This window comes from Strongylocentrotus purpuratus, unplaced genomic scaffold, assembly GCF_000002235.5.
Source record: "Strongylocentrotus purpuratus isolate Spur 01 unplaced genomic scaffold, Spur_5.0 spur5_scaffold_4, whole genome shotgun sequence".
Classification (NCBI taxonomy): domain Eukaryota; kingdom Metazoa; phylum Echinodermata; class Echinoidea; order Camarodonta; family Strongylocentrotidae; genus Strongylocentrotus; species Strongylocentrotus purpuratus.
The window spans coordinates 28,896,006-28,922,616 of NW_022145610.1; the positions used below are offsets into that span (position 1 = coordinate 28,896,006).

A 26,611-nucleotide genomic window follows, 5' to 3' on the forward strand; every position below is an offset into this window, starting at 1 on the left:
ATAGAACTTGTGTAAAAGATTTGTTATCAAAATATGCACCATTAGCTTTATTAACCTGTGTTACGATTGGTACTGAATACATCAATGAGTAGAAAATATGAAGTAATAATAAAACTACAGTGCAATCCACGAATCCACTCTAGCCTATATCACCTATTTCATTTAAATGAAATTACCCATAAAGTTAGATACATTTACTGTATGTTTGGTATTGATACGGAAGTCGACACACATTTGACTTCCATGTAGATTCTATATTAAGTAAGGAATATTTCTAAATAATAAACTCAAACTCAAACTCAAACTCAAACTCAAACTCAAACATGAAATAAGCTGAAAACCTGAACTTTCAACTGATAAGTTACATCTTACATGTACCAGTTACATTATGAAAACACATGTACAATACACCAAAGATCTATTGAAGAATTTGAAGTACCTGTGAAAATAATATTAATTAGTATTGATCCTGAGATGATTTCTGTAAGATCTGGTTTACTTGGATCTCAACTTGTCTAATAATGATATATAATCCGCTAGCTCTCTAGTGATGCATAATTTCCAAAATGAGATTTTCTTCGCGTAGCTACTTAAACAAAACTATGTCAACAAGTTACTCTGAAGGCTACACATGTAAACGTATCAAGTTCAACGACATACTTGCCACAACACCTTCATCAAATTAACACAAGTTGGCATTGTGAAAACATAACATATGCACTACACAAGTAAACATGGTCAAAGTCACCTACTAAAGACCAAGGAGAAATATCTTGATTTCATTTCTTCTACTGCAGCATGTCCTGGGACAACAATAGCATCAACACATTAATAGGGGAGATGGTCCTAGCCAACCCCTTCCAATTCAGATATAAGACGAGCGATCGGGCCAGAGCATGGCAACAGGTGGCAGAGGGGATGATAAGGAAGGGATACAAGGTGGACTGCAGAGCGGTGAGGGACAGGATCCACATTTTAAAGGACCAGGTTAAGGCCAAGAACAATGCAGAGAAGGCAGCAAGTGGCATTGCAGTAGAGGAGACAGAGGAGGAGCTGGGCATTCGAGAGGCCATTGAAAGGATGTGATAGCACCAAGTACATTGAAACTAAGGAGGAAAAAGGAAGTCGCACACATAAAAAAAGGCAAGATGTTGTTGAATTGCATATATATACAAGTTAACACAATGTATCTTTGGCATATACATATCATAATGGCAGATGGGTAACTCTTAGGAAGACCATATAACTTAATACACACAGACTTAGCAAAACTGCCAAAGTCAATAGTTGAAGTCCTGCAGGCGTTAAAATAGGACTATACAGTGCGTCCCAGAAAAAACGAAACCGAGAGGTATCGATGTTCTATCATAACTTAATCACAACTATAATTAATGAATGATACATATTTGGAAAGCTTAGAGTCTCCTCTTTCATGTGATGCTACTCACGTGATGCATATTTCACGCATGAGTGATTAAAAGCAATTTGAAGGAAGGAAACCAAAAAGACATTTGGCGGGCGGTATCTGAATTTCAAAGAAAAATTCACATTTCTAGAAAGTTGAGTTTCTGCCCCTTTCATATGACACCTCAATCAGGAAAAATGAGCGAGGAATGACAAAGTTCTGTTTGTTTAAAGTAGTGCTTGCATTTCCATAATTTTATTAAACGAATTCGTTTTTACTGGCTGCCTGCAGTAGCAACAAGCAAAATTGACAAAAAGACTTAACTCCGTTTCGTTGACAATCAGCCGTAGATGAGAGTCTTCATGCATGGCTGATTGTCAACGAAACGGAGTTAAGTCTTTTGTCAAATCTGCTTTTTGCTACGACAGGCACCCAGTGAAAACGAATTCGTTTGTTAAAATTATGAAAATGTAAGGGCTACTTTAAACAAGCAGAACTTTGGTATTCCTGGCTCATTTTTCTTGATTGAGGTATCATATGAAAGGGCAGAAACTCAACTTTCTTGAAATATGAATTTTTCTTTGAAATTCAGATACCGCCCGCCAAATCTCTTTTTGGTTTCCTTCCTTCAAATTGCTTTTAATCACTCATGCGTGAAATATGCATCACGTGGGTAGCATCAACTGAAAGAGGAGACTCTAAGCTTTCCAAATATGTATCGTTCATTAATTATGGTTGTGATAAGGTTATGATAAAACATCGATACTTCTCGGTTTCGTTTTTTCTGGGACGCACTGTATAGCTGAAAAGACAGATTGGTAAAAAATTATGTCAAAGTAAAATGTTCACTGTTGGTCACTCAAAAATATTTCACTTGAAATGAATGATGAAAAAAAAAGATATTGTTCTTTACTTCTTTTCTAAAGATTTAATGAGGGCCATCATCATCGTTTGCATTTGTTGATTATGCTGTTGCTGTTGTTGTTGTTGCTGAAGAGCTTGTTGCTGTTGCTGCAGCATCTGTTGCTGCATAAGCTCAAAGCGACGCTCTCGGATTGCTTCTTCAGCTCCCCGTCTCTCTTCTTCCTCTCGTCTCCTCTCCATCTCTTCAGCTCGCTGTCTCTCCTGTTCCTCTCTTCTCTTCTCCAAATCCTCCCTCTTCATCTCCTGCTCCAACTCCATCTTTCTGTCTAGAAAAGCAAGAGTATCTCGCCCTTTGTTGCGCTGCCTTTTTGGAGTGGTACTGGTGCCGGCTTCGTCTTGGTGTCTAAAATGCAATATTTAAAAAAGAAGAGAAAAAGTGTCAAGCGTGTAAGATATTCAAGAGCCTGCATGATGTGGTGCGGGTACTGCATTCACCTCGGTATCTAACATGAAATATAAAACATAAAAGAAAAAGGAGTTTTAAAGTCAATCTACATGTTGTACATGAAGAACATTAACGAATGTTGGTTTACATAATACTAAAAATATATTAAAGGGATAATTGAGTTTGGTATAGAGGGCACTACACAAAATAATTTTTTGGTCAGATAATAACAAATTCGATGATAACGGCTTTTTACTTAGTCATTTGTAATTTTGTTTTCCTTTCATGCATGTTGAGTTATATTTGTTAGTTTGTAATGTAATGGTGTAGGTTTTATGCATTCAATCAGCAGATGTATGAGATTTATTGTATTATTACCAACGCTCCTTCTCTTCTCTTTCCTTTTCTTCTCTGCAAGTCACACTCTTTTTTATTTATATTTTTATTGTTGTATCTAAGTTGAGGGCTGAGGGCACGTCTAGCTACTTTGCTTATTTCTGTAGCCCTCCTGCATCTAATGTATGTTAATTATGCATTCAATATATTTGTTTAATTTCGTTTATTATCTGTATAAAATTATATACACTTAAAATATTGTATCAAACCATATTATGTTCATGAAAATGTATGAACTTCCCTACACAGACAGGCTAAAGATTTTAGACCTACACTCCTTGTACTATAGGAGACGGAGAGGCGATGCCATTACAGTTTTCAAAATACTAAAGGGCTTAGTAAAGCTGGACCCAAGTCACTTCTTCACCTTATCACTGAATACTCAAACCCGAGGACACTCTCTAAAGATTTTCAAGGAAAGGTCTCGTCTAAACATAAGGAAATGCTTTTTCAGCAACAGAGTGGTGTCCGACTGGAATAGTCTCCCTCAAGAAATAATTGACTCAAACTCCATTGATATCTTCAAGATGAGACTGGATAAGCACTGGTGGTCTGAGCGATTTGAATTAAGTTAATGATATGATCAAAACCGTCCTAAACCTGCGCATGTGCAATGAGTTAACCTCTAGAACATAACCAACCCTGAAGAAGTGACCGAGGATTACAGGATCTACCTCTCCTCGTATCATGATGATGATGATGATGATGATGATGATGAAAAAAGAAAAAAGATGCAGAAACCAATAAATCAAATCAAATCAAATCAAATCAAATGTGTGTTGAGAGGGGAGCAGAGGGGGTGTTAGGGAGTACACCTAGAATTTGTTAAATTTGAAAAATCTTCTGAAAAATACCTCTTCCTTGTTTCTCCCATTGTCTCGCAGGCCCTCTTCCTCAGCTCTTCTCCTTCCGCCTTCTTCTTCTGTTCGTCCCCTCTCTCCTTTGGAGCCAACTCTATATCCTCTTCCTCTTGCATCATCCTTTCAACGGCCTCTCGAATGCCCAGCTCCTCCTCTGTCTCCTCTACTGCAATGCCACTTGCTGCCCTCTCTACATTGTTCTTGGCCTTAACCTTGTCCTTTAACACGTGGATCCTATCCCTCACCGCCCTGCAGTCGACCTTGTATCCCTTTTTGACCATCCCCTCTGCCACCTGTTGCCATGCTCTGGCCCGATCGCTCGTTTTATAACGAAACTGGAAGGGGTTGGCTAGGGTCACCTCCCCTATTAGTGCGTTAACACTATTGTTGTCCCAGGACATGCTGCAGTACAAGAAATGAAAAACAAAACAATGATTTAGATAAAATGGAATTCTGAAATCATCACAAATGGTACTAGACCTATACATGTGTATCTATCTTGTAATAATGAAAAACATCATATCATGAATGCATTATATTTTGGACGTTATCATTTTTTGACAAAAAAGGTGGAAAATGATTGTACAAAGGATATTGAGTCGAAAACACATACCCATTCATGCATGTACATTTGAAATTCAATGATAATGATATTGTTCTTACATGTAGGCCTAGGGATCTATAGCTATAATTTAAGATGATGCATGTAATGGAAAACATACCGATTCACAGATTTTGAGGGCTTTGCCTTTGCTGCTTTCACTGGCACGGTAGGCACCACCTCGCCAACCTCCTGTAACAAAAAGATGAGAAAGTAATTTGTAACATTCTGACATTAAAATTTCCACAATTATCTAGGTCTAGAATCTAGTTCAAAGTCATAATTTTGAATGCGCTGGTAAGATTAAGAATAGGGTGTCTGATCGCGCACCCGATGTTGTGTGCTAAAATCTTTCCCATAGAGATTGCACACATCCCTATGTGGTCTACATGCATTGCGCGACCAAGCAGATTTGGTCAATGATTTTATGAAAAATTTGAAATTCAAACCTTTATAACAAATGATCCTGAAGGTGAAACTCAATAAATGTGGTGTCATATGAAAGGGCAGGTTTTTCTCCATATTCCCCATAGGAGGCCACCCCCGGAATTCTAAAAATATCTTGCTCAAAACAGCGATTTAAACATCGTTTCCATGGTAACTCGGAGATTTACCAATTTCACGAACCGCCCCCCCCCCCGAGGGATAAGTTGGGCCAGCTGTAATCCCATGCACTTATTTTTTCTCTAGTCCCAAGGGATCATTTGTTACAACAGTTTGAAAATACCCTTGCTTCACGCTTTGCATATCGTGCTGTGCATTAGCTGTGCAGCTTTTGAGCAGAAATTATAACTCTGCGTGAACCACTTTTCTGTCCATTCTGAAAATGCTATGAATATTGCAGTTTTTGAGGGGCTGTATCTTTTGATAGAAACATCCTTTCAAGAATGAGAGTGAGACTGAGTGAGAGAGAGAGAGAGAGTGAGCTGTCTGACTCTGACTCTGAGTTGAGTTATTGTGAGGTAAAAGAAAACAAACCCTAGCCCTAACGTTAGGGTCTAACTTTTAGTCTTATTACTATTAGGCTAGCCCTGGCCCTAGGGCTAGGCAGTAGGCTAGCCTAGGCCTAGATCTAGGGTAGCCTGGAAAACATTTGCAAACAACACATTTTCAGGGATGTTTAATTCAGGACACAATTTCAAGGAGAGTAGGCCCGCAATTTTGCACGATCAGAGGCTATTAATATTATAGCCATCAAGACTAGGCGAACACTCACTCAGACAGAGACGATAAACTGGCAATTAATGCACAACAACTTAGCAATGCAATGCAATGCCCTGCGCAATACAGTACAGACGGGACTACCGCACGAAGTAGTAGCACAACTTGTCTCGACCAAGCCACAAAACGGCTTTTATCATCTTTCAACAATTCATTATCCAATTTTAAAACGATTCATGTTATATCCATAGTATAGTTAAGAAACAACAATCGATAAAAGAAACTCACCGAAGATCCACTTGCTTTGAAATTCATGTTTTAATCTCAAAATGTTAGTCTCAGCTCAGTGTTGTTATTGTCTGCGATAGAAATTTTAGACGAATAAAGTTCCCGGGCCAGCTATACGAGCTCTCTGATTGGCTGCTGATTCACTTGGGTTGTCAATTGAGAACGAACATAGATTTGGCCAAAACCCGTTCTAGATTTTAGGGCCTCAGCGGTCATCCAACTGTTACTATAGTAACTTCTCGATTTTGCACACGAACCGCAGATTCTAATTCCCCAATGAGTTTGCGAAAATTGCCTATTGCAGGTACAACCGCGGCGAGGGGTGCCGCGAATAACCTCAATAGAGCAATGGACCAGCGCATTTTTGGTATTTGCGTCTATATACACCGAGAAGCATATAGTTCGGGCCTTAGAGATGTTTAAGTATATGGACACCGTCCGGACGGCGGCTAGATTTGGCGGCTACGGCTGGCGCACATACGATGCGCAGTTTAGGCTGAGGCAAGCAAGAGAACCCACTAGATCATGGGCTGTCATTGATAGTGAATTGTGGCTTATGACTGCCACAGCACCATGCACGCATTCAACCCCCGCCTACTACGGTGATGCAATTCGTGAAAGCGACACCTTCGGCCAGACAAATTAATAGTGTTTGTCCTTTTTGGATCTGCCAGTGGCACGATTTACTCACATTCTTTCAGAAAAGGCGCGGCCACATTAGCCGCTATGACCGGTTTGACGCAGGGGAAATTGAGAACACGGGGCGCTGGTCCTCGGACGCGCATAAGAGATATGTTCGTATTAATATGCTACCTGTTGCATAATTCATGATGTATTGTACCATATTACTTCTTTAATCATTTGAGTTTAAGGAAGCGTGTTAAGAAAAATTATCAGTTATTTGGGTTGATCTATATGTTTAAATAGTATTTATAATTGACTCATGTTTATGCATGAGGCAGTTGAAGATCAATATTGTTACATTTCATTGGTGATTTTGAAACGAGTTATCAACAACAATGAGCTGCCGGAAGTTTTCCTTTTTTCTTTTTCATTCCTGCTGTAGGTTGCCAGTCTCGTACAATCCTGCTCATAGGCGATTCCATGATCCACTGGTTAGCCGCCTTCGCGCATCGTAAGGGAAAACAAGGTTTGGGGTCGGCAGCCAACGTCGTTTGGAGAGGAAGGAGGGGCCTTAAGCTAGGTCAACTAAGTGGACATGTCCAACGGGTGCTGCCCGGTTCCTCTCCGTCGCACATCGTTCTGCACGTGGGGACGAACGACGTCGGGCAAGCTAAAAAAGACGAATTGTTCTTGCTTTTGGATACAACACTCGGACAATTGCACGAACATTTCCCCAATGCCCGCATCATTTGGTCGGATATTTTGCCTCGCAGGACCTACAGCGGCTTCAGTAAAGACGAGCAGCCCAAAATTGATCGGACGCGGCGAGCTCTCAACAAGCACGCCAGGCGCATATGCCGCACGATCGGGGGCAGTGCTTTGACTCACCTGGGCATCAGGCACGAGCGGCGCGAGCTGTTTAGGAATGATGGTATTCATCTCTCCGAGACCGGAAATAATATGTTTCTTCATAGCCTTATTAAGGGGTTGGAAAACATGGCATAGATTTTCGTGGAGTTTTTTGTTATTCAAGTCATAATGAAACGTAGTAATCACGTTTGTTTCGGGTAATTGGTCTATTTTTATTTAGCTCAAGCTTTGTAATTACAAAACTCGTACGTTATAGCAAAAGAGACTTATCAGGCTAGTGGTTTTTATTAAGATGTTAAGTTGATTTATTTAACGTATAGATATATATATATATATACAGTATATGTTTCCCCATTTTGATGTTTAAAGGTAGTTATTAGGTTTCGGGTAATTGGTTTATTTAGCTCGAGCTTTAAAAGCATAAAACTTTTATGTAACGCGAAAGAGACTTATTAGGCTAATGGTTACGATTAACATGTTAAGTTTATTACATATATATACCCGGATTTTGATGCTGTGTATTTCAGTTAATGAAAATTACAAAGCTTTCTCATGAGCTTGGTCACAGTTGGGACCATGAACGCGTTTTTCATCGAAGACTGCTTTTGGTTTAAGATGAAAGGTAGTTATCTCGTTATTTTGATTAATTGGTTGATTTAGCTTAAGCTTTGAAATTTCAAAACGTGGGTATTGAAAAGATATGGTAATTGGTTGAATGCATTATGTTCAAGTTCAAGTTCGCGTACTTTGTACATATATATATATATATAGCCGTTTTGTGGCTTTGTTTTATTTACCGATTATTGCAGAGTGTTTTCATGAGCTTAGTCACAGTCGTGGCCATAAATGTGCTTTTAACTTATAGTTTTTGGTTGGAAACGAAAGGTACATGTAGTTATCATGTTATTTTGGCTAATTGGTTGGATTCAATATGTTCACGTTCAAGTTTGTGTACTTAGTTCATATATATATATATAGCCGTTCGTGGCTTTGTTTTACTATACTTACTGTTATCGCGGAGTGCTTTCATGAGCATAGTCACAGTCGAGGTCATTAAGGTGTTTAATTTATTGTTTTTGGTTGAAAACGAAAGGTGGTTATCACGTTATTTTGGTTAGTTGGTTGATTTAGCTCAAGCTTCGAAATCGCACAACGTTGGTATTGAAATGAAATTAAGGTAATTGGTTGAATTCAATAGGTTCAAGTTCGTGTTCGCGTTTAAAACGCGTAGTGAAACGAAAGTAACCCATTAGAATTTAGGGTGAAATTACTATGTTAGTTTATATGCGTACATTACGCGATAAAAATATATACGCTCAGTGGCGGCGGGCGGTGCCCGTGTGGCGGAAATTGGCATTTTTGCCTCTTCGCATATATATATGTGTATGTGTATATATGTTAATATATACATATAAAGGTTATTATGTGTATTACACACTGCTGCAGAATACCCCATGGGAAGGTTGTGTTTTGGAGAATATGATTTGGATTATTTTAATTGGCCATTGTATCTTGCAGAGCTCAATATTTATTGGTTTCCGGTAAGGGCCCCGATGATAACAGGTATCCTGTTTATTTATAACATGTACCCGCCTGTAAAGTAGGCATCTGTTCGCCTGTTTAATGCAGTGGAACCGTGTGTCTTCTTTGTATGCAGAGGGGTGTTATACGTATAGCCCACTTTGTGGTACTCACAGTTAAATTCCATATGAGAAGGTAAACTCTGTTCGCCCTCTTTAATGAGGAAACAGTGTCGCCTTTTTACGGGCTGTGGGGGGTTGTACACAAGTTCTCGTCTGTTGACGGCCCTGATGCAGAGAGTACTTTGGATTGGACATGCCGGCTCCATCCAGTTTTTCAGAGCTCAATATTTATGGTTTTCCGGTAAGGGCCCCGATGATAACAGGTATCCTGTTTATTTATAACATGTACCCGCCTGTAAAGTAGGCATCTGTTCGCCTGTTTAATGCAGTGGAATCGTGTGTCTTCTTTGTATGCAGAGGGGTGTTATACGTACAGCCCACTTTGTGGTACTCACAGTTAAATTCCATATGAGAAGGTAAACTCTGTTCGCCCTCTTTAATGAGGAAACAGTGTCGCCTTTTTACGGGCTGTGGGGGGTTGTACACAAGTTCTCGTCTGTTGACGGCCCTGATGCAGAGAGTACTATGGATTGGACATGCCGGCTCCATCCAGTTTTTCATGTGCAGATACTTGTATAAATTGATCAAAAGATTCGAAAATGATACCCGGGTCCTTCCCTGGGGCAGATTGGAGCAGTGTAACGTTTAAGTAAACGTATTTTATATTCAGTTGGGAAAGTTTGTGTCGTAGTTGTTATTATTGTCATGATGTTGATATTCAGGGTAACAAGATTCCATCCTCTATTAAATCTCAAGTACCCGCAAAAACGCATCCCGTTTCATTTGTTACTGTGAATGTAAGAAATTTTATCGAACGAAGGGCGATATAAATGGTTTACATTCATCAGTGACATCACGAGTTCGCGGCGGCTTCTCTTCTGTGATGACCCTTAGCGGCATCTTGATAGAAAACAATAACATGCCGACACCCTTTGAGTCAGCCGCGCGGCTTCTTTCATGTACGCGTATCTATAAAAGGAATGTGCGCAATGTATGTTTCGAATTTATATATGGAATTATTTTAGCCGGGATATATTGGTTCTCACGGTGTTGGCGTGAGAATCCTCATTCACCTTGCAGATTTTTTAGAGGATGGTCATAGACATTATTCGGTGGCAAATTAATTTACCCTCCACCAACCCCAACTTCATTTTCCTCCTTACGTTTTTCAAGTGTATTCGATAGTATGTTTTACTAAATATTATGTGGTCAGGAAGCGTGTCAAGTGATTAACATAACGGATTAATCATGTTTGTTTTTTCCCCTCAGTCAAGTAATCTTGATGTCGAAGCAATGCTTGGCAGGTTGGGGCTTTCCTGCATCACAATTAAAGGAGATTTTATATATAACAACGTTGTTGATATAGCCGAGTAACAATTTTGGTCTCAGCTCGTTATACCATATTTTGTCGTTGTTGTTAATTCGATTATATATATTGGCATTATTGTTTTGCAAGCAATACGATTTTGTAATAATGGTTTTGTTGGTCTAGGAGATAAGTTATGATTGACATGATATGTGTTTTGTCTCACAGATATAAATGCAATAATGCATGGAAATTGTTTTACATGCTTTAGGTCAAGCAATCGAATATATACGATACAGGGTAATCTCGATTAAAGGAGATTTCATATGTAACAATGTTGTTAATATAGCAGAATAACATTCCTGGTCCCAGCTCGTTGTATTATATTTTGTTGTTACCTGTATTAGGTCCATGATTATATACAACGGCATTTCTGCTGTAGCATGGTAAATTTAACGGGACCAATTAAGAACCTCGTTATACCGATTTATCGCTGTATACAGTGGGTTTAACATTATTTAGTGAGTGTGTTCACGAATTAAAGGAGAATTGTATTCCCAAAGGACATGCAGGGTAATGCTATATCCAATTGAAAGTTTACTCGGATTTGGAGCAAATTGCTTGGTCGCACGAATATCTGCGGTTTTATCACGAATGGCTCCGCATTCGTGGGCCGTGTGGGAATTTTGTCCCGGTCATGTTTCTCAGATCAGTGGTCTGAAGATCGGGTTTGTTTCGCCCTCACCTCATCCGAAAGGGGGTCACGGAGTGGCCTCGGGGGGGGGGGGGGGGGGGGGGGGATCTAAACACGCGAATTGTTGGAATTTGCGTTGTGACATGCGGAAATTGGCATTTTTGCCTCTTCGCATATATATATGTGTATGTGTATATATGTTAATATATTATAAAGGTTATTATGTGTATTACACACTGCTGCAGAATACCCCATGGGAAGGTTGTGTTTTGGAGAATATGATTTGGATTATTTTAATTGGCCATTGTATCTTGCAGAGCTCAATATTTATTGGTTTCCGGTAAGGGCCCCGATGATAACAGGTATCCTGTTTATTTATAACATGTACCCGCCTGTAAAGTAGGCATATGTTCGCCTGTTTAATGCAGTGGAACCGTGTGTCTTCTTTGTATGCAGAGGGGTGTTATACGTATAGCCCACTTTGTGGTACTCACAGTTAAATTCCATATGAGAAGGTAAACTCTGTTCGCCCTCTTTAATGAGGAAACAGTGTCGCCTTTTTACGGGCTGTGGGGGGTTGTACACAAGTTCTCGTCTGTTGACGGCCCTGATGCAGAGAGTACTTTGGATTGGACATGCCGGCTCCATCCAGTTTTTCAGAGCTCAATATTTATGGTTTTCCGGTAAGGGCCCCGATGATAACAGGTATCCTGTTTATTTATAACATGTACCCGCCTGTAAAGTAGGGATCTGTTCGCCTGTTTAATGCAGTGGAACCGTGTGTCTTCTTTGTATGCAGAGGGGTGTTATACGTACAGCCCACTTTGTGGTACTCACAGTTAAATTCCATATGAGAAGGTAAACTCTGTTCGCCCTCTTTAATGAGGAAACAGTGTCGCCTTTTTACGGGCTGTGGGGGGTTGTACACAAGTTCTCGTCTGTTGACGGCCCTGATGCAGAGAGTACTATGGATTGGACATGCCGGCTCCATCCAGTTTTTCATGTGCAGATACTTGTATAAATTGATCAAAAGATTCGAAAATGATACCCGGGTCCTTCCCTGGGGCAGATTGGAGCAGTGTAACGTTTAAGTAAACGTATTTTATATTCAGTTGGGAAAGTTTGTGTCGTAGTTGTTATTATTGTCATGATGTTGATATTCAGGGTAACAAGATTCCATCCTCTATTAAATCTCAAGTACCCGCAAAAACGCATCCCGTTTCATTTGTTACTGTGAATGTAAACGTTTGCCCTGCGAGAATATACTGATTGAATTCACTGCATTAGGTTGTACCTTTTCATACGTAGGCAGGTAGTTATCACCCGATACCAATACAGTAACAGTAAAGTATCGAAGGAGATTACCCAAAGTTGCTCAGTAATATCGGAGCAGAATATGTAATCTGAAACCCAGGTGACAAGGTTGCTATGGTAATGTACTGGAACTATTGTCACCTAGGTTAGATTTATAGAACAGTAGTGAACTGTAGGATTGAGTAATTTTTGCGCCCTGATAGTACACTGGTCTGATGAGTTTTCTTTACTCCAGACTTTACCTATTTTTAATCGCATGGGCAATGAAAATATAAATGATATAAAATAAAACGCGTGCATGCTCCTCTGTGTAGGCTGTTCATGTTGTTTAATGTTCACTTATTAATTTAGATTTTGTTGGCACTGACATAACTTTTTTAATTCACTTTTTTAAATATTTTTAGGGGGGTAGGGGCAATGCGGGGTAGTGAGCACAATTTTTTTTTGAGGGGGCCCTCTAAAATTTGCATCCCCTCCCCCTCTCCCTTGAGCGCCAGGGGGGTGGGGGGGCGGGAATCTCCCCGAAAAGGTAAAATATTTTTGAAGGGGGGGGGGACGGCCCCCCCCCCCCCCGATCCGCCATTGCCCCTCTCTTACATCGCTCTCTCAGCTCCACCGTTCCTCTCTGTTTCCTCTACTTTTTGTTCCCCTTTTAACCTCCCCCTTAGTGGGGTAGTGAGCACATTTTTTTTTTTGGGGGGGGGGGGGCCCTCTAAATTTTGCCCCCCCCCCCTTGAGCGCCAGGGGGGGGGGGGGGCTGGGGGGTGCGGCATCTCCCCAAAAAGGTAAAATTAACGTGTTTTTACATTTTTATTTTCGAAGAGGGGGTGAATGCCCCCCCCCCCCTCCCCCCCCCCCCCCCCCGGATCCGCCACTGCCCCTCTTTTACCTCGCTCTCTCAGCTCCACCGTTCCTCTCTGTTTCCTCTACTTTTTGTTCCCCTTTTAACCTCCCTTTAGTGGGGTAGTGAGCACATTTTTTTTTTGGGGGGGGGCCCTCTAAATTTTGCCCCCCCCCCCTTGAGCGCCGGGGGGGGGGGGCTGGGGGGTGCGGCATCTCCCCAAAAAGGTTAAATTAATGTGTTTTTACATTTTTATTTTCGAAGAGGGGGTGAATGCCCCCCCCCTCCCCCCCCCCCCACCCGGATCCGCCACTGCCCCTCTCTTACCTCGCTCTCTCAGCTCCACCGTTCCTCTCTGTTTCCTCTACTTTTTGTTCCCCTTTTAACCTCCCCCTTAGTGGGGTAGTGAGCACATTTTTTTTGGGGGGGGGGGGGCCCTCTAAATTTTGCCCCCCCCCCCCCTTGAGCGCCAGGGGGGGGGGGGGGGTGGGGGGTACGGAATCTCCCCAAAAAGGTAAAATGAATGTGTTTTTACATTTTTATTTTCGAAGAGGGGGTGAATGCCCCCCCCCCCACCCGGATCCGCCACTGCCCCTCTCTTACCTCGCTCTCTCAGCTCCACCGTTCCTCTCTGTTTCCTCTACTTTCCCCCTTTGTCCTCCCCTTAGTGGGTAGCGACCACATTTTTTTTGGTTTTTTTTTTTGGGGGGCCCTCTAAATTCCCCCCCCCCCCCTTGAGCGCCAGTGGGGCATCTCCCCCAAAAGGTTAAATTGACGTGTTTTTACACGTTTTATTTTTTAAGGGACGGCCCCCCCCCTCCCCCAATCCGCCACTGCCCCTCTCTAACCTCGCTCTCTCAGCTCCACCATTCCTCTCTGTTTCCTCTACTTTCTGTTCTCCCTTTAACCCCCCCCCCCCCATTAATTCCTCTTTTTACCCCCTCTCCTCATTGTATATTATATCACCTCCCATTTCTTGGCCTTCCTCCTCTTTCAGCCTAACATCATATATCGGGCATATATCATTATTATTGTCCCACTCATTTCTAGCCCTTCCTCCATTTTCTTCCCCATTTCATCCTCTTTTTCCTCACTCAATCCATCTCCTCCCTTCTTCCCTATTCTACTCTATATACCTCTCTCTTCTACCTCCTGCTCCCGCCCTCCTTTACCCCTCCAATTCTGTTTTCCACACTCACTCTCCTTCTCACCTCGTCCCCTTCTATTCTCTCGATCCTCCTTCCCCACCCTCTCTAAACTCATTCTATCGCCTCATTCGCCATCTTGCTCATCGTGTTGATATAGGTGATATATTACTATATTATCCTTGTCTCCTTATGTAGAAAACAAAACCTGTTACAATACAAAATATGGGGCACTTATCCCTCTTCACCAACCCCTCCCCGAATCAAAGAATATGTACAACTCATGGTTGGGAGGAACAAAAATTTAAATTTCCTCATAAAAGGAATCAATGTTACTGATCATGCTGAGCTTATAATGCAGTCGCTTGTCTTCACACATTCTTTATATATGAAACAGCCCCGGCAACTGAGTGGCCGGTGGCCGCCTATCACACTGCCCAAATCGCGTTCCAGAGAAGAACAAAGTCCACACAAAGAAATAAAAGTCTCGACAAATGTTGAAGTGGATAGTAACTTTATTACAATTTATTACATTTAATCATGAAAAGTCACATCTATGGGGTGGAAGCCCCCAACTCTGCTAAAACTTTAGCACCTAATGGCGGCAAAGGAAATGAGGTATGAAACAAAATGAGGAAGTCATCCGAAAAGTAAAAGCTCGTGCCAATTCAGGAACTGCTTCCCATTTTATACCTTCTGACACGTGTGTTGCCCCTTAAAAGGGTGTGTCACTACGAGGCATTGCGTCAAATTAATCCCTGGAACCATATACACCCATATTAAAAGGAACTTTATTAATTTTCCGAACTTAACCTCCAGAGTTGAGCTCACCTGACCCACCATTACTCCTCTACAATCCATTGATGGAGTTTATGTGTATTGCAAGTAGTCCACAGTCAGGAGGGTCACAAACCCCTCTACATGTACATCCACTGTCACATCTCGATTCTTGAGATGAACTCGGTAGAAGTATCCACATTGTTTTGGAGTTGCATGTTCCTTCTGGTGACTGCTCCCCTTCAGCTTTTAGTACAGAAAAGTCCAATGGCATTCTTGTACGCAATTCTGACAAGCCGGCTGTTCATGAATAAAATATAAACTATTTTCAAATAGTATACAACTTTAGGAAGTAAAGCTGACATCATCAGTGTATTTCTTCTTCTTTTTCTTCTTGTTCTACTTCTTCTAGTAAGTAATCTTCAAAGAGTTATTCGTTTTATATAAACATATTGTTCGCTCGACAGGAGTACATTCCTTATTTTCCATGCTTATCAGCCCAACGACACATCCCAGATAATTATAATAATACATGGTCTTCATGGTCTGAAATGAAATTACTGTATTACCAAACATGCCTTTCATTACTAATATACTACGTTTGTGTAAAAGATCTAATTAAACATTCAGACCATTGTTTTTAAAATGGCATTCACAGAGAAATCATAGAATTGAATTCCAAAAATACTTGACACCGGCAACTTTACAGTGTAAAAATCTCATTCTGATCTGAGTTGTTACAACCAAAGGTGTCCAATCATTTTTTTTTTTTTTTTACTGTTAGTATGCAAACATATTTTTCTTTATCACACTTCTCGGGCAACTACCTCCAGGACATCCAAGATACAGCCATATGACATAATTAGATCTTGTACTGCTAGGCTGACCGCCCTACCACCCCCATTTTCGTTTAAAATCACCAATCCAAACGTTGAACTTGGGTTACTGTTGTTAAGAAAATATATTGTGAAAGTGGGATGGGTTGCATGTGGTAAGGATGTGTTGGTTAACAATTGCAACAAAAAGTTCTCGCTATTCTATGGGGTGACTTACTTCAGACACTGTCATCTGGCCTCCGAGCTTTAGACAGCAAGGTCCTTGTCTACCATATCATTGTGAGCTTCTCATTCTACCCTTCATTTGCATGAAATACATTACATGTACAGGCACCTGTTTGTATAGAAACATAAAATAAATTCACTTTTATGGCATGTTCATGAAAGCAATGTACAGTACTAATTATAAAGTGAACAGCAAGGTAGGGTTCTTGCAGAATTTCTAGAACTCGCAGTAAGGGTGTAATAAATATAAACTTTGAACAATACTGGTATGTAGAAAGGGATTTAGGGTAGCCCAAAATTGGGTATGGCAATGTTTAATACATTTAGGGTTGACATTACGTTTAGGAATGGATTCAGGATTAAAGTTAAGAATTCATTTTGTGTTACAACATAACCAGTACATAAATGCCAATAGAGCACGTTGTAAAAATCGCTGAATTCTTTTGATTGGTAATACAGTGCTACATGTTTCACAAACTGCAGGCCAGTGTGTTTTTACTTTATAAAATCTATTGTAAATGATACTGTGTTATATACTTTTTTCCCTTCCACTCTACATCATGTTTCTGCTTTCACAATACAGAGGAAGATTTTAAAACTACCATTGATGAGTAAAAGATACATGCAGCTCCACCAGCACCTGGAAAATCCAGTTGTACAACACCTTCTCCTGAGACAATTGCTTCACATAATTTTTCTACACTATTAAACTTCATCCCTAGGCCTAACCCTAAACCTAAACCACCTTAATCACAATTCCAACCCTCAGTCTAACCCTACACCTTTGACAAAATAAAGCCTAGAGTAGTCGTTGCAGGAGCAAATGTTTAGTTACTAAAAATGCCATGACAGACTCATATGCTATGAATTTATCTCTGTTTCTTTCCCTGATTTGTTAAAAAAACATTGTAATATGCATTATGAATTACCAGTCCATTGTGCTTCGCTCATATATTGCCAGGCACAAGAGGCCATCGCTTTGAGGTAAGGGGCAAAACATCAAGACTGAAGGTGGAACCGCAAGGCACTCCATGATCTCTCAACAGCAAGCCCTTCCTCTCCATCCCTGGAACCGAATTATAAAAATATTCAATAAATATTAACCAAATATGTGAGAATACACAAAAATTGCATTATTTTTTTTCTTCAATTGTCTTCAATGTTTACTTTCTTTTTCAGCAAAATATGAAGGTCAATTATTTTCTTTTTGCTTGTCATTCTGTTTCGTGTATAGGACTCCCCCCCCCCCCCAATCCCTTCTTCAAGACCTTCAAATGTTACTTATAAAAAATATATATTGGAAGTTAAAATACACTTTAAATAAACACTACAGCAACTTGTTAGTAGACATCTTGTTGCACACATACCATGTAGCCACCCCTGAATCGATACTTCTCATACCAGCCCTTTGCACACCCCTCCAACTTGGCCTTATTTAATGCCCTCACCCATGTAAAAATGTCCTTTTACTTGACAAACTAAACAGGTCAAGTTTTAAAAAGTCCAAGTTAAAAAAAAAATAAATAAAAAAAAAAATTACCTTTTCTTGTTGTGGTCTGTTTTCTCCAGGACATTCTTGTTTCAGGCACATACTCAAAGAAGCAAGCATATGGTAATACACTCTGTATATTTCCTGTAAAAGAGAGGGGGAAAATTTATTCTTAAAATAGCTAGGTTCACATTCAGACTCAGTGACTGAAAACAACAGTCACTGCTACAATGTTTCCATTCTAAAGACTGAGAGCAGAGACAGAGTCTTGACGTAAACTAAGAGACATAGAGTCAAGACTGCGCCACAAAAAGATCAATACTCTAGAGTAAATTTAGAAACCACTAGCATGACTAGGCACTAGACTACACTACACTGCAGAGTGCAGTATACTTCTTCTCCTTCTTGAAGATAATCTGCCTCCTATCCTTCAACACCGGTACTGAAGATTCTTGCAGATGCCGTATATACATGTATATATATATATATATTCGGCCTGAGTGGGGTGTGCAGGTAGACCACTACACCAGGTTTTTCCCCTATTCTTATACGAATAGTGCCGTGGGTTCTTAACGTGCAAGGGTAGTGACTATCCTGTACACGGGGTCTCCTTTTAACATCCTATCCGAGAGACGGATTGTTTTCCATGTAACATAGCCTGCGTCTATGAAACAACAAGGGGAGGGGCACGTTAACACACAACGCTTGCTTCAGTCATCCGCCTGGGTGAGATTCGAACCCAAGATCTTTGGGCCGACAGGCAGACGCTTTACCGACTGAGCCAATTCGCATCCTAGTCCTCCTACTGTCTACCGACTAGACTCTAGATTATTTACATTTCTATTTTAATTCTAACTTAACTAAAGTCTAGTGAAATCTTTACTCCAGGGAGCTCCGTCACCGAAGCCCTTCGGAGGCCGTAGGCGGAGCTCTCTGAAGCATGTACATGTATAGCATGGTGTTAGTGAAATCTAAACACTGTTTGGGGGTTTGCAGTTTATTGCAGGAGTTGTTGTTTTGGCTGCTATACAGCTTAGCCTGCCCTTGAAATAAAAATGAAATTTTTCAATTCTAAATTCATTAAATCCGACAGCCAAGTCCGGATAACAGCAACGGATGACAGTAGATCTACTACTACAGTATACCACTCCAGCAAAGCATAGACTGATATAGACCGAAAGCTTCAGTCTCTGATATCGACGGTTGTTCTGCTGAAATTGCATCTGGCTCATCTGACCGCCTCTATACATAGACTGAAGTACGTCCTATGGTGACTGAGTGGAACAAATGGTTTGGTTCGGCAGGACCGCAATGAATGAGATATGCAACAAGATTTTTACTCTTTACATCCTCATATATTCACTTTGGCTGTAAAATTAAATTTGATTATATTAACAAATAAAAAATAACACAGAAATATCTACTTTGACTTACGATAGCTTGCTCATTTAGATCCTACATTAACAAGTCAACGCAAAGCGTAGCATCCCCTCGCAGGGTACAAATGGCCTATATATACATGTACATGTACATCAGAACAAGTTACCTCCATTGGACTATACTATTATATTACTAGGCAAGGAAGTTAACCACATTTTCACATATATAATTAGGAGCTTTTGCATATTTAATGAGATATGACCTTTCACCTTTCACCTAAATACTCGGAAATTTAACTTAGCCTGTATTTTGATATCATGTACCTTCATATCAAATATCATTAAAATCCGTCAAACATTACCGAAGTTATTGATCGGAATCCAAAATTGTTACGGACGGACGCACGGAAGGACGGACGGCAGTGTTTCTATATCCCCTCCAACTTCGTTGCTAGGGGATAATGATTAATCCGAGAAAGTCTCGTAGTCAACATGATTCGTTGTCAGCCACCTGGTTTTTAGATGATGAATATTCATTTTTTTCTTTTTGAACGTCCAATAGCTACGTATGAGTCAGCCCGTCTTGACCCAGTGACGTATGCATATTCATAAACCCAATATTAAACGAGTGCTCTGATTGGCCATTGGCTATGTTTTGGTAGGTTGACCCGGAAATATATTGGCCGGGTCATGTCATAGATTACCAGAATGAATGCATGAAGGTACCGTTTCACGGTTCTGAAATCAAAATTGGATAACTCATACACGTACTGTACATGTAAGTCGGTAAATTTCACTTTGAAAATAAGTCATAACAAATAACTGTGAATAAGAGAAAAATATACATAGGGTCTAGCTTTTTTTCTATTTGCTTTATAAATCAGAAAATTAGATCTAAATATAGAAAATCGGGGGAGCAGATTTCAGAGTAAAAAGAGGTACAGAATAGGCTCAATCTATCCCCCCCCCCCCCTGTGTGAGTCGTCTGGGTTACGATCTGTGTATGGGGAATGTCGACAAATGTCAGTTTTATTAAAGAAATGACCCATATCAGACGGTTATTTCTGTCTAAGACTGATAGAGAACCCCCCCCCCCCCCCCTCAGTGTTATTTAGGGTACACATATGCTTGTTCCCTCTTTTTGAAAGCACCCCCTATCTGAGGACTGCCAAAATTTCTGGACGCCCCTTATGCGGGCTTTTCCTGCCTTTGAGACCCCCCTAAATCCGGAACACTGCTCAATGTACCCCCTATCTCAGAAAAAGCAGACCAACCCCTCCCCCCCCCCTTTACTCAGATAAGCTGTCATTACTGGTTGGCTCACACACCCAGGGAATACCCCAAAGAACTTAGCCTGCATTACGTACATTTAGCACATGAAATACATACAAAATTGCTGTGCTCCTGTTCTCATTCATACACTGTACATGTACCTTGTAAGAATAAACAAAGTCTGCAAATTAGTTCTATGCTCACTTATCTGCATAATATATCACTACCGAATAATTAATTTAGTGCCTGATATTGAGACTAAGTTAGAAATAAGCCTTCCACTATTCTTAACTGACATCACCTGTGCCTGCATAACTGTGTCCTTTCACATAGGCCTACTAATGTTTGTACCTGTCATAATGAATGACTTTGTAATCAAACTCTGTAACTAAGTACTTTATCCTCGTAAAGATACTCTTTAGATTTAATGAATCAGTAATTACTGCTATTTAATTTTAGGTATCATCAATCGTCACTAAACTAAAGTACTGATTTTGAGTGAAATCAGTTGAGTTTTGTACAGTGGTGTTTGAAATGTTGAGAATATAGGTTCAATACACAGGACACAGCCAGGATAGTAATGCAGCTGTGTGTGAATTAGGACAGTATAAAAACAGTCTACATCAATCCCTGGATTTGATCGATTTTTCTATGTTCGAGATATTTTATAATCCCCTTTTTTTAATTTCTCAGGAGTCCAAAGAGATGAGAGAAAAAAGAAAAAACTCCCCCTTCTTAGAGAAATCTCCGAGGTGAAAAGTCAAATACACCCCTTTTTTTTAGAATTCTCGGGCCGGACCTTGTCGCACAAAAAGTACCCCGTTACCGGACATTTTGGTAACACGCATGGTATCCCTCCGTTTTCGGAATGGGGGGGGGGGGCAGGATAGAGAGTCAATGCTAATGCGTATTGACCTTAGCTATTTAGCACTGCATTACGTTTTAATACTTTAATAGGCAGAATTGCACACACAAATAGTCCATACACACCTAACAAACGAATGCACGCAATAAAGACGATGCGAAGTGGCTGATTGGCAATTTTGACAGTAAGCCCTCGCTTAAAATCTTTAAATTATTCTTTCTAACTTCTGTAAATTATATTTTACTGCTATTTTAGACTAGTAGCCTAGTATTAGTAGTAGGGGTGTCATCAATTGTCACTAGATCTACATGTAAGTAAAGTACGAATTTTGAGTGAAATCAGCTGAGTTTTGTACAGTGCTGTGTGAAATGTTGAGAATCAACAGCACAGCTTTTAATACACAGCCAGGATGCAGGAGGCGAGTTTGCTCAGTTAGTAAAGCGTCTGCCTGTCGAAGCAAACATGAAGTTGTAGGTCACGTCTAGTCTAGATCTAAGAAGGGAGATCCCTGGTTCGACCCCAACCCAGGCGGATGACTGAAGTGTGTTAACGTTCCCCTTCCCTTGTTCATAGGCGCAGGTTATGTCAAGTGGAAAACAGGATAGGACGTTAAATGGAGGCCCCGTGTACAGGAGAGTCACCACCCTTGCAAAGAACCATTTCATTGCACTATTCGTATAGCTAGTCTAGTAAGTAGTAAAATCTAGACCCTAGTGTAATAATGGTCCACATGCACACCCCAATCAGGCCTAGTACTAGTAGTATACATGGTATAGATCTAACTGTTAGATTCTAGGGCAGGCATCTTGAAGAATCTTCAGTAGACCTAGACTAGAGGCTAGAGTCTATTTGAATGAGGCCGGAGGCAGATTATCTTGAAGAAGAAGAAGGATAGTAATATTTATATACCGGTACTTGTTGTAAAGCACATACTTAGATCTAGGCCTAAAGGCGCTGAGAGACATTTGTATTAAGCGCTATATAAAAATTAAATATTATTTATTATTATTAATGCAGCTATGTGTGTGCAGTAGACAGTAGGCCGTAGGGACTGTTGCGAAAATGCCCGGGAGTTCTAGGGCGGGCACTAGGCCCCTACACGCAACTTCCGCTCTCAGGTCGCGCCTGAAATTGGGCAATTTAATAAGATCCGTCTAGGCACTCGCCCCGGCTACTCACACACGAGCTCTAACTCAAGATTCAAGATTCAAGATTTGTTTATTTCTTTCCACTTGCATAAAAAAACATTTCATTCAGTAACAGTAGTAACAAGTTCATCGTAAACTAGCATAAAAAAAAACATTAACAATGAAACAGTTATAAAGACTTTAACAAATGTGGAAAAAGAGGTGGTCTGTTAAAAAAGCACAGCTTGTTAAAACACAGATCACCTTTACAGAAACAACATTTTTTTTAAAGAAGTAGGTTATATTACAGGGGGAGGGGGACTAATACTAATCTAGTTACCTATACAGACTATAAATAAATATCAGATCTACCACTAATTTACAAAATATGGTAGACTAAAAAAGAAAACAGAATAAAGATAATGAAAAAGTAAAGAAATAGGGGAAGGAGGATAATGTACAACACGGGGGGGGGGGACAATGCTATTCCAGTTACCTATATTGAATACTAATACAAATCAGATCTATTCACTGTAGGTGTACAGTAGATGAAATTTCAGCTTACGTTTGAAGACAGAAGAGCTTACAGACTGCCTAATAGAACAGTCTAAAGAGTTCCAATACTTTGGTCCAGTATGTGCAAGTGTATTAATCCTAAGCTGAGTTCTAGCTGATGATACATGGTATAAGGCAGCCTGCCTAGTAGAGTATTTGTGTATTTGGTTATTCTTTACAAAAATAGATGCTATTGACATGGGAGCTTCACCCTTCTCCAACTGATACATAAGATATCCCAGATATAGAAAATATATATCTTTTACCTTCAGCATTTTATTTTCGTAAAATAGCTTGTCAGTGTGAGCACGCCAATCAGCTGCCGAAATAATTCTCACTGCTCTCTTTTGAATGAGCAGAATTTTATTTAAGTAGGATTTGGCTGAGGCACCCCAGGCTAGCACACCATAATTTAAGTATGGCAAAAATTAAGGAACAGTACAACATGCTAAGTACTTTTCTTGGGAATACAAACTTCAATTTGTTGATCATACCAACATTTCTAGAGAGCACTTTACTTAAATGAGTAGTATGCATCTTCCAAGTCAATTTATCATCAATGTGGAGACCTAAAAATTTAATAAATGAGACCTTTTCAATATTTACCTGATCAAAGACTACGTTACCAGGCATTACTGTTTCACTATTACTGAATAACATATGTTTAGTTTTTAATAAGTTTAGTGACAGTTTATTTGCATGAATCCATTTAGTCAAAACACAGAGCTCTCTATTTACAGTTTCTAAAAGAGTATTTAAGTTTCTATGAGAACAGAATACACTTGTATCGTCTGCAAATAGCAAAAAAGAAAACGTCTCTGAGGATTTTGGAAAATCATTTACATATAAAATAAAAAGCAGGGGACCCAAGAGGGAACCTTGAGGTACTCCACACGTGACGGGTAACATATCTGAACAAATTTCGCCGAGCTGCACAAATTGCTGTCTGTTACTAAGATAACTTCTAAACCATTCGAGTGCAGGTCCTCTTACCCCATAATAAGAGAGCTTGTGCAACAAAATATTATGGTTCACCGTATCAAAAGCTTTGGAATAATCCAAAAATATACCAACCGTATGGAGGTGTTTATCAAGTGCCGAAGATATTTTGTCTAAAAGACATAAAACAGCATGAGAAGTTGTGTGTTTCTCGCGAAAACCAAACTGAGAATTAGAGAAAACTTGACACGACTTCAAAAACTTTATCAATCTAATATACACAAGCTTTTCCAAAATCTTGGAGAAGACAGTAAGTAGAGAAATTGGTCTATAATTACCAGTTTCTACAGGGTTCCCTTTTTTATATATAGGCACAACTTTAGCTATTTTCATTTTTTTAGGAACAATTCCATGCATTAAAGACAAGTTATAAATGTGAGTGAGAGGTACGACTACAAATGAAATTACTTCTTTTATCAAATCATTAGTTATACCATCGTATCCAGGGCTCTTCTTCCTTTTCAAGCCACTTACAACATCTATAACCTCAGAATTCACTACAGGAACAAAAAATAAAGACTTTTCATTTGGACTGGTTAAATAATTTCCATAGGTTTCCTGTATATCAGGTATGGAGCTAGACAGAGTAGCACCAATGTTAGAAAAATATTCATTAAATGCTTCACACATAAGTTTCTTGTCTTCAATAAGACCATCCTTCCAGGATCAATCTTTGTTTAACCTCCGGAAAGTATTCAAATATCAAAAAACACATAAATATCACCTTATGAATACGAAATATGACATGTACTTACAGGATTTCTACAGAAAACCGTGTCCAGCACCGAAGTTGCCTGTAACTTAGTGTTATTAGGTTCATTGTCACAGATAAGGTCTATATTTAGCCTTGTGGTATGTAGGCGCAGAGTACGAGTGCGACAGTGCAATTAGACTCGTTCGCGAACTATCAATACATTATTGACTATATAAACTTGTTATTTGTTTTATGAAACGGATTTTTACTTCTATCGCAGATTGAATTCTTAATTAGATGTGTTATAAATAACATTTTTTTTATATTAATTCGATTCTTAGTTCAATGCTGCGGATATATTCGAGTCTCTTAAGACATCTGGTGCATTTGAGTCTTGAACAAGACTATCCAGACGCTACCCCTATCCAGATTGCTGCTAGGTCGGTGCACGTGGCTGTCTGTCTGTTGCTTGTTGCAATTTTTTTGGATATTTATCGGATTTTCACGGGACTTTCCATACTTTCGACTCTAGTTTCAGATAGGAAATGACTTGCTAAAGGTAAGCGAACATTTTGGGCTCATTTTATACATAATTCTGCACCATAAATAAGTTAACAAATCAAAGTAGATTTAAATCTCCCGCCGCACGCGGCGCGGACCATGAACCCCGACGACTCCTCACTTAACGCTATGGCAGATATTGATTCAGGCAACCAAGCCAAAGATTTAGGAATAGAGCTAAAGGACGGATTCCAGACAGTCACGTCTGCAAGTGTTCGGAAAAAAAAAAGAAAGATACGTGAAGGAAGTATCAATGTTGAGAACCTATCACTAAAAGAGGATTCGTCATCAGATAATATGGAACCACAAAACTCAGTATTTCGTAACCAAAATCCAGTAATTCTAATAGCAACTGACCAAGATCTAAAGCTTTTCATTACACCTATTTACAGGGAAAAATCATTAAGAAACGTTAGCATGTTAAAGATCGCAAAATCTATCCAAAACTGTATCGGCTCATCGCCAGAATTTATAAAGTCTACCCGGAACGGAATTCTCGTTAAATGCAAGGATACGAAACAACATAAGAAATTGTCTGATATACAAATCATTGATAACGTACCAGTGAAGGTCAATTTGAAACTTGATTTGAAGAAAGGTGTCATATCAGATATACCGACTGAGATGTCAGAAAAAGAAATAGAAACAGAACTAAAGAGTCAAAAGGTAGTTAACGTGAAAAGAATAGTAAGGAAAAATCGAAAGAGGGAAGAACCTCAAGATGGGAATGTACATGTAGATTTAGTTCCAACTCGGAGTGTAATTGTTTCATTTGAAGCTACAGTACTTCCCCAAGACATCATTCTTTGTTTCCAAAGAATAAAGGTCAAACCATATATACCGTCAAGCCCCAGGTGTTTTAAATGCCAAAGATATGGCCACACTATAGCTATTTGCAAACAGAAACAGAGATGTGTCAGATGTGGAGAGGAGCATAGTTTCGACGATTGCATAAAAAAGGTCACTCCCAAATGTGTAAATTGTGGAGGTGAACATTCCGCTGCATATAATGGATGCGAACAAGCACAAAAAGCGCAAGAAGTACAAAAGATAAAAGTGCTGAATAATCTCAGCTATGCTCAAGCTGCTCGCCAATTGAAAGAAGAAAAAGATAATATGCAAGCGCAAGCTCCAATACCATTGGAGCGTAAACTAGCTCCTCACCAACAACATCTAAACACCGCAAATAATCCCCAACCATCTGTTGATCTTGGTTTAAATACAGTAAAGCAAAACCACCCCACCCCCCAAGTCGATAACTCTCACGTGTTTCCGGATCACACCAGGCGTGTCTGCACTATCTCGAGATTGCCAAATATCCAGCTATTTGAATTATCCCGATCGCAAACTATCCAGCTTATTTGCGTCTTCATTA

At 39.8% G+C, this 26,611-nt stretch overlaps 1 protein-coding gene and 1 long non-coding RNA gene across 4 annotated transcripts; both read right to left on the reverse strand.

Moving 5' to 3' along the window:
* Positions 1-777: 777 nt before the first annotated feature.
* Positions 778-6,317, reverse strand: LOC115917942 (vicilin-like seed storage protein At2g18540). 2 transcript variants are annotated; one of them, XM_011682263.2, is made up of 5 exons: positions 6,021-6,317; positions 4,693-4,763; positions 3,965-4,372; positions 2,319-2,672; positions 778-1,106 (listed from the first exon to the last, which is right to left on the reverse strand). In XM_011682263.2, exons 1-5 carry the CDS (start codon positions 6,045-6,047, stop codon positions 989-991), a joined length of 978 nt encoding a protein of 325 aa, XP_011680565.2. In that variant the 5' UTR covers positions 6,048-6,317; the 3' UTR covers positions 778-988. The 2 variants fall into 2 exon arrangements, with proteins under 2 accessions (XP_011680565.2, XP_030852971.1); XM_030997111.1 differs by lacking the exon at positions 6,021-6,317 and adding an exon at positions 5,788-5,993.
* An 8,637-nt stretch (positions 6,318-14,954) lies between these two features.
* On the reverse strand, positions 14,955-24,791 carry LOC115929227. Of its 2 annotated transcripts, none has more exons than XR_004066388.1 (5): positions 24,737-24,791; positions 17,836-17,928; positions 17,225-17,361; positions 16,288-16,404; positions 14,955-15,534 (listed from the first exon to the last, which is right to left on the reverse strand). It is a non-coding gene; the product is annotated as an uncharacterized LOC115929227 (long non-coding RNA). The 2 variants fall into 2 exon arrangements; XR_004066389.1 differs by having other exon boundaries at positions 15,510-15,556.
* Between the last annotated feature and the right edge of the window lie 1,820 nt (positions 24,792-26,611).

What these genes read in the sequence shown, in the direction of transcription:
- LOC115917942 (XM_011682263.2), bottom strand. Translation starts at nt 6,047, where the DNA reads ATGAATTTCAAAGCAAGTGGATCTTCG. An exon ending in TCAAAGCAAGTGGATCTTCG is followed by an intron (nt 4,764 to 6,020) that starts GTGAGTTTCTTT and finishes TTTTTGTTACAG; the next exon opens with GAGGTTGGCGAGGTGGTGCC. An exon ending in ATGGGAGAAACAAGGAAGAG is followed by an intron (nt 2,673 to 3,964) that starts GTATTTTTCAGA and finishes ATTGCATTTTAG; the next exon opens with ACACCAAGACGAAGCCGGCA.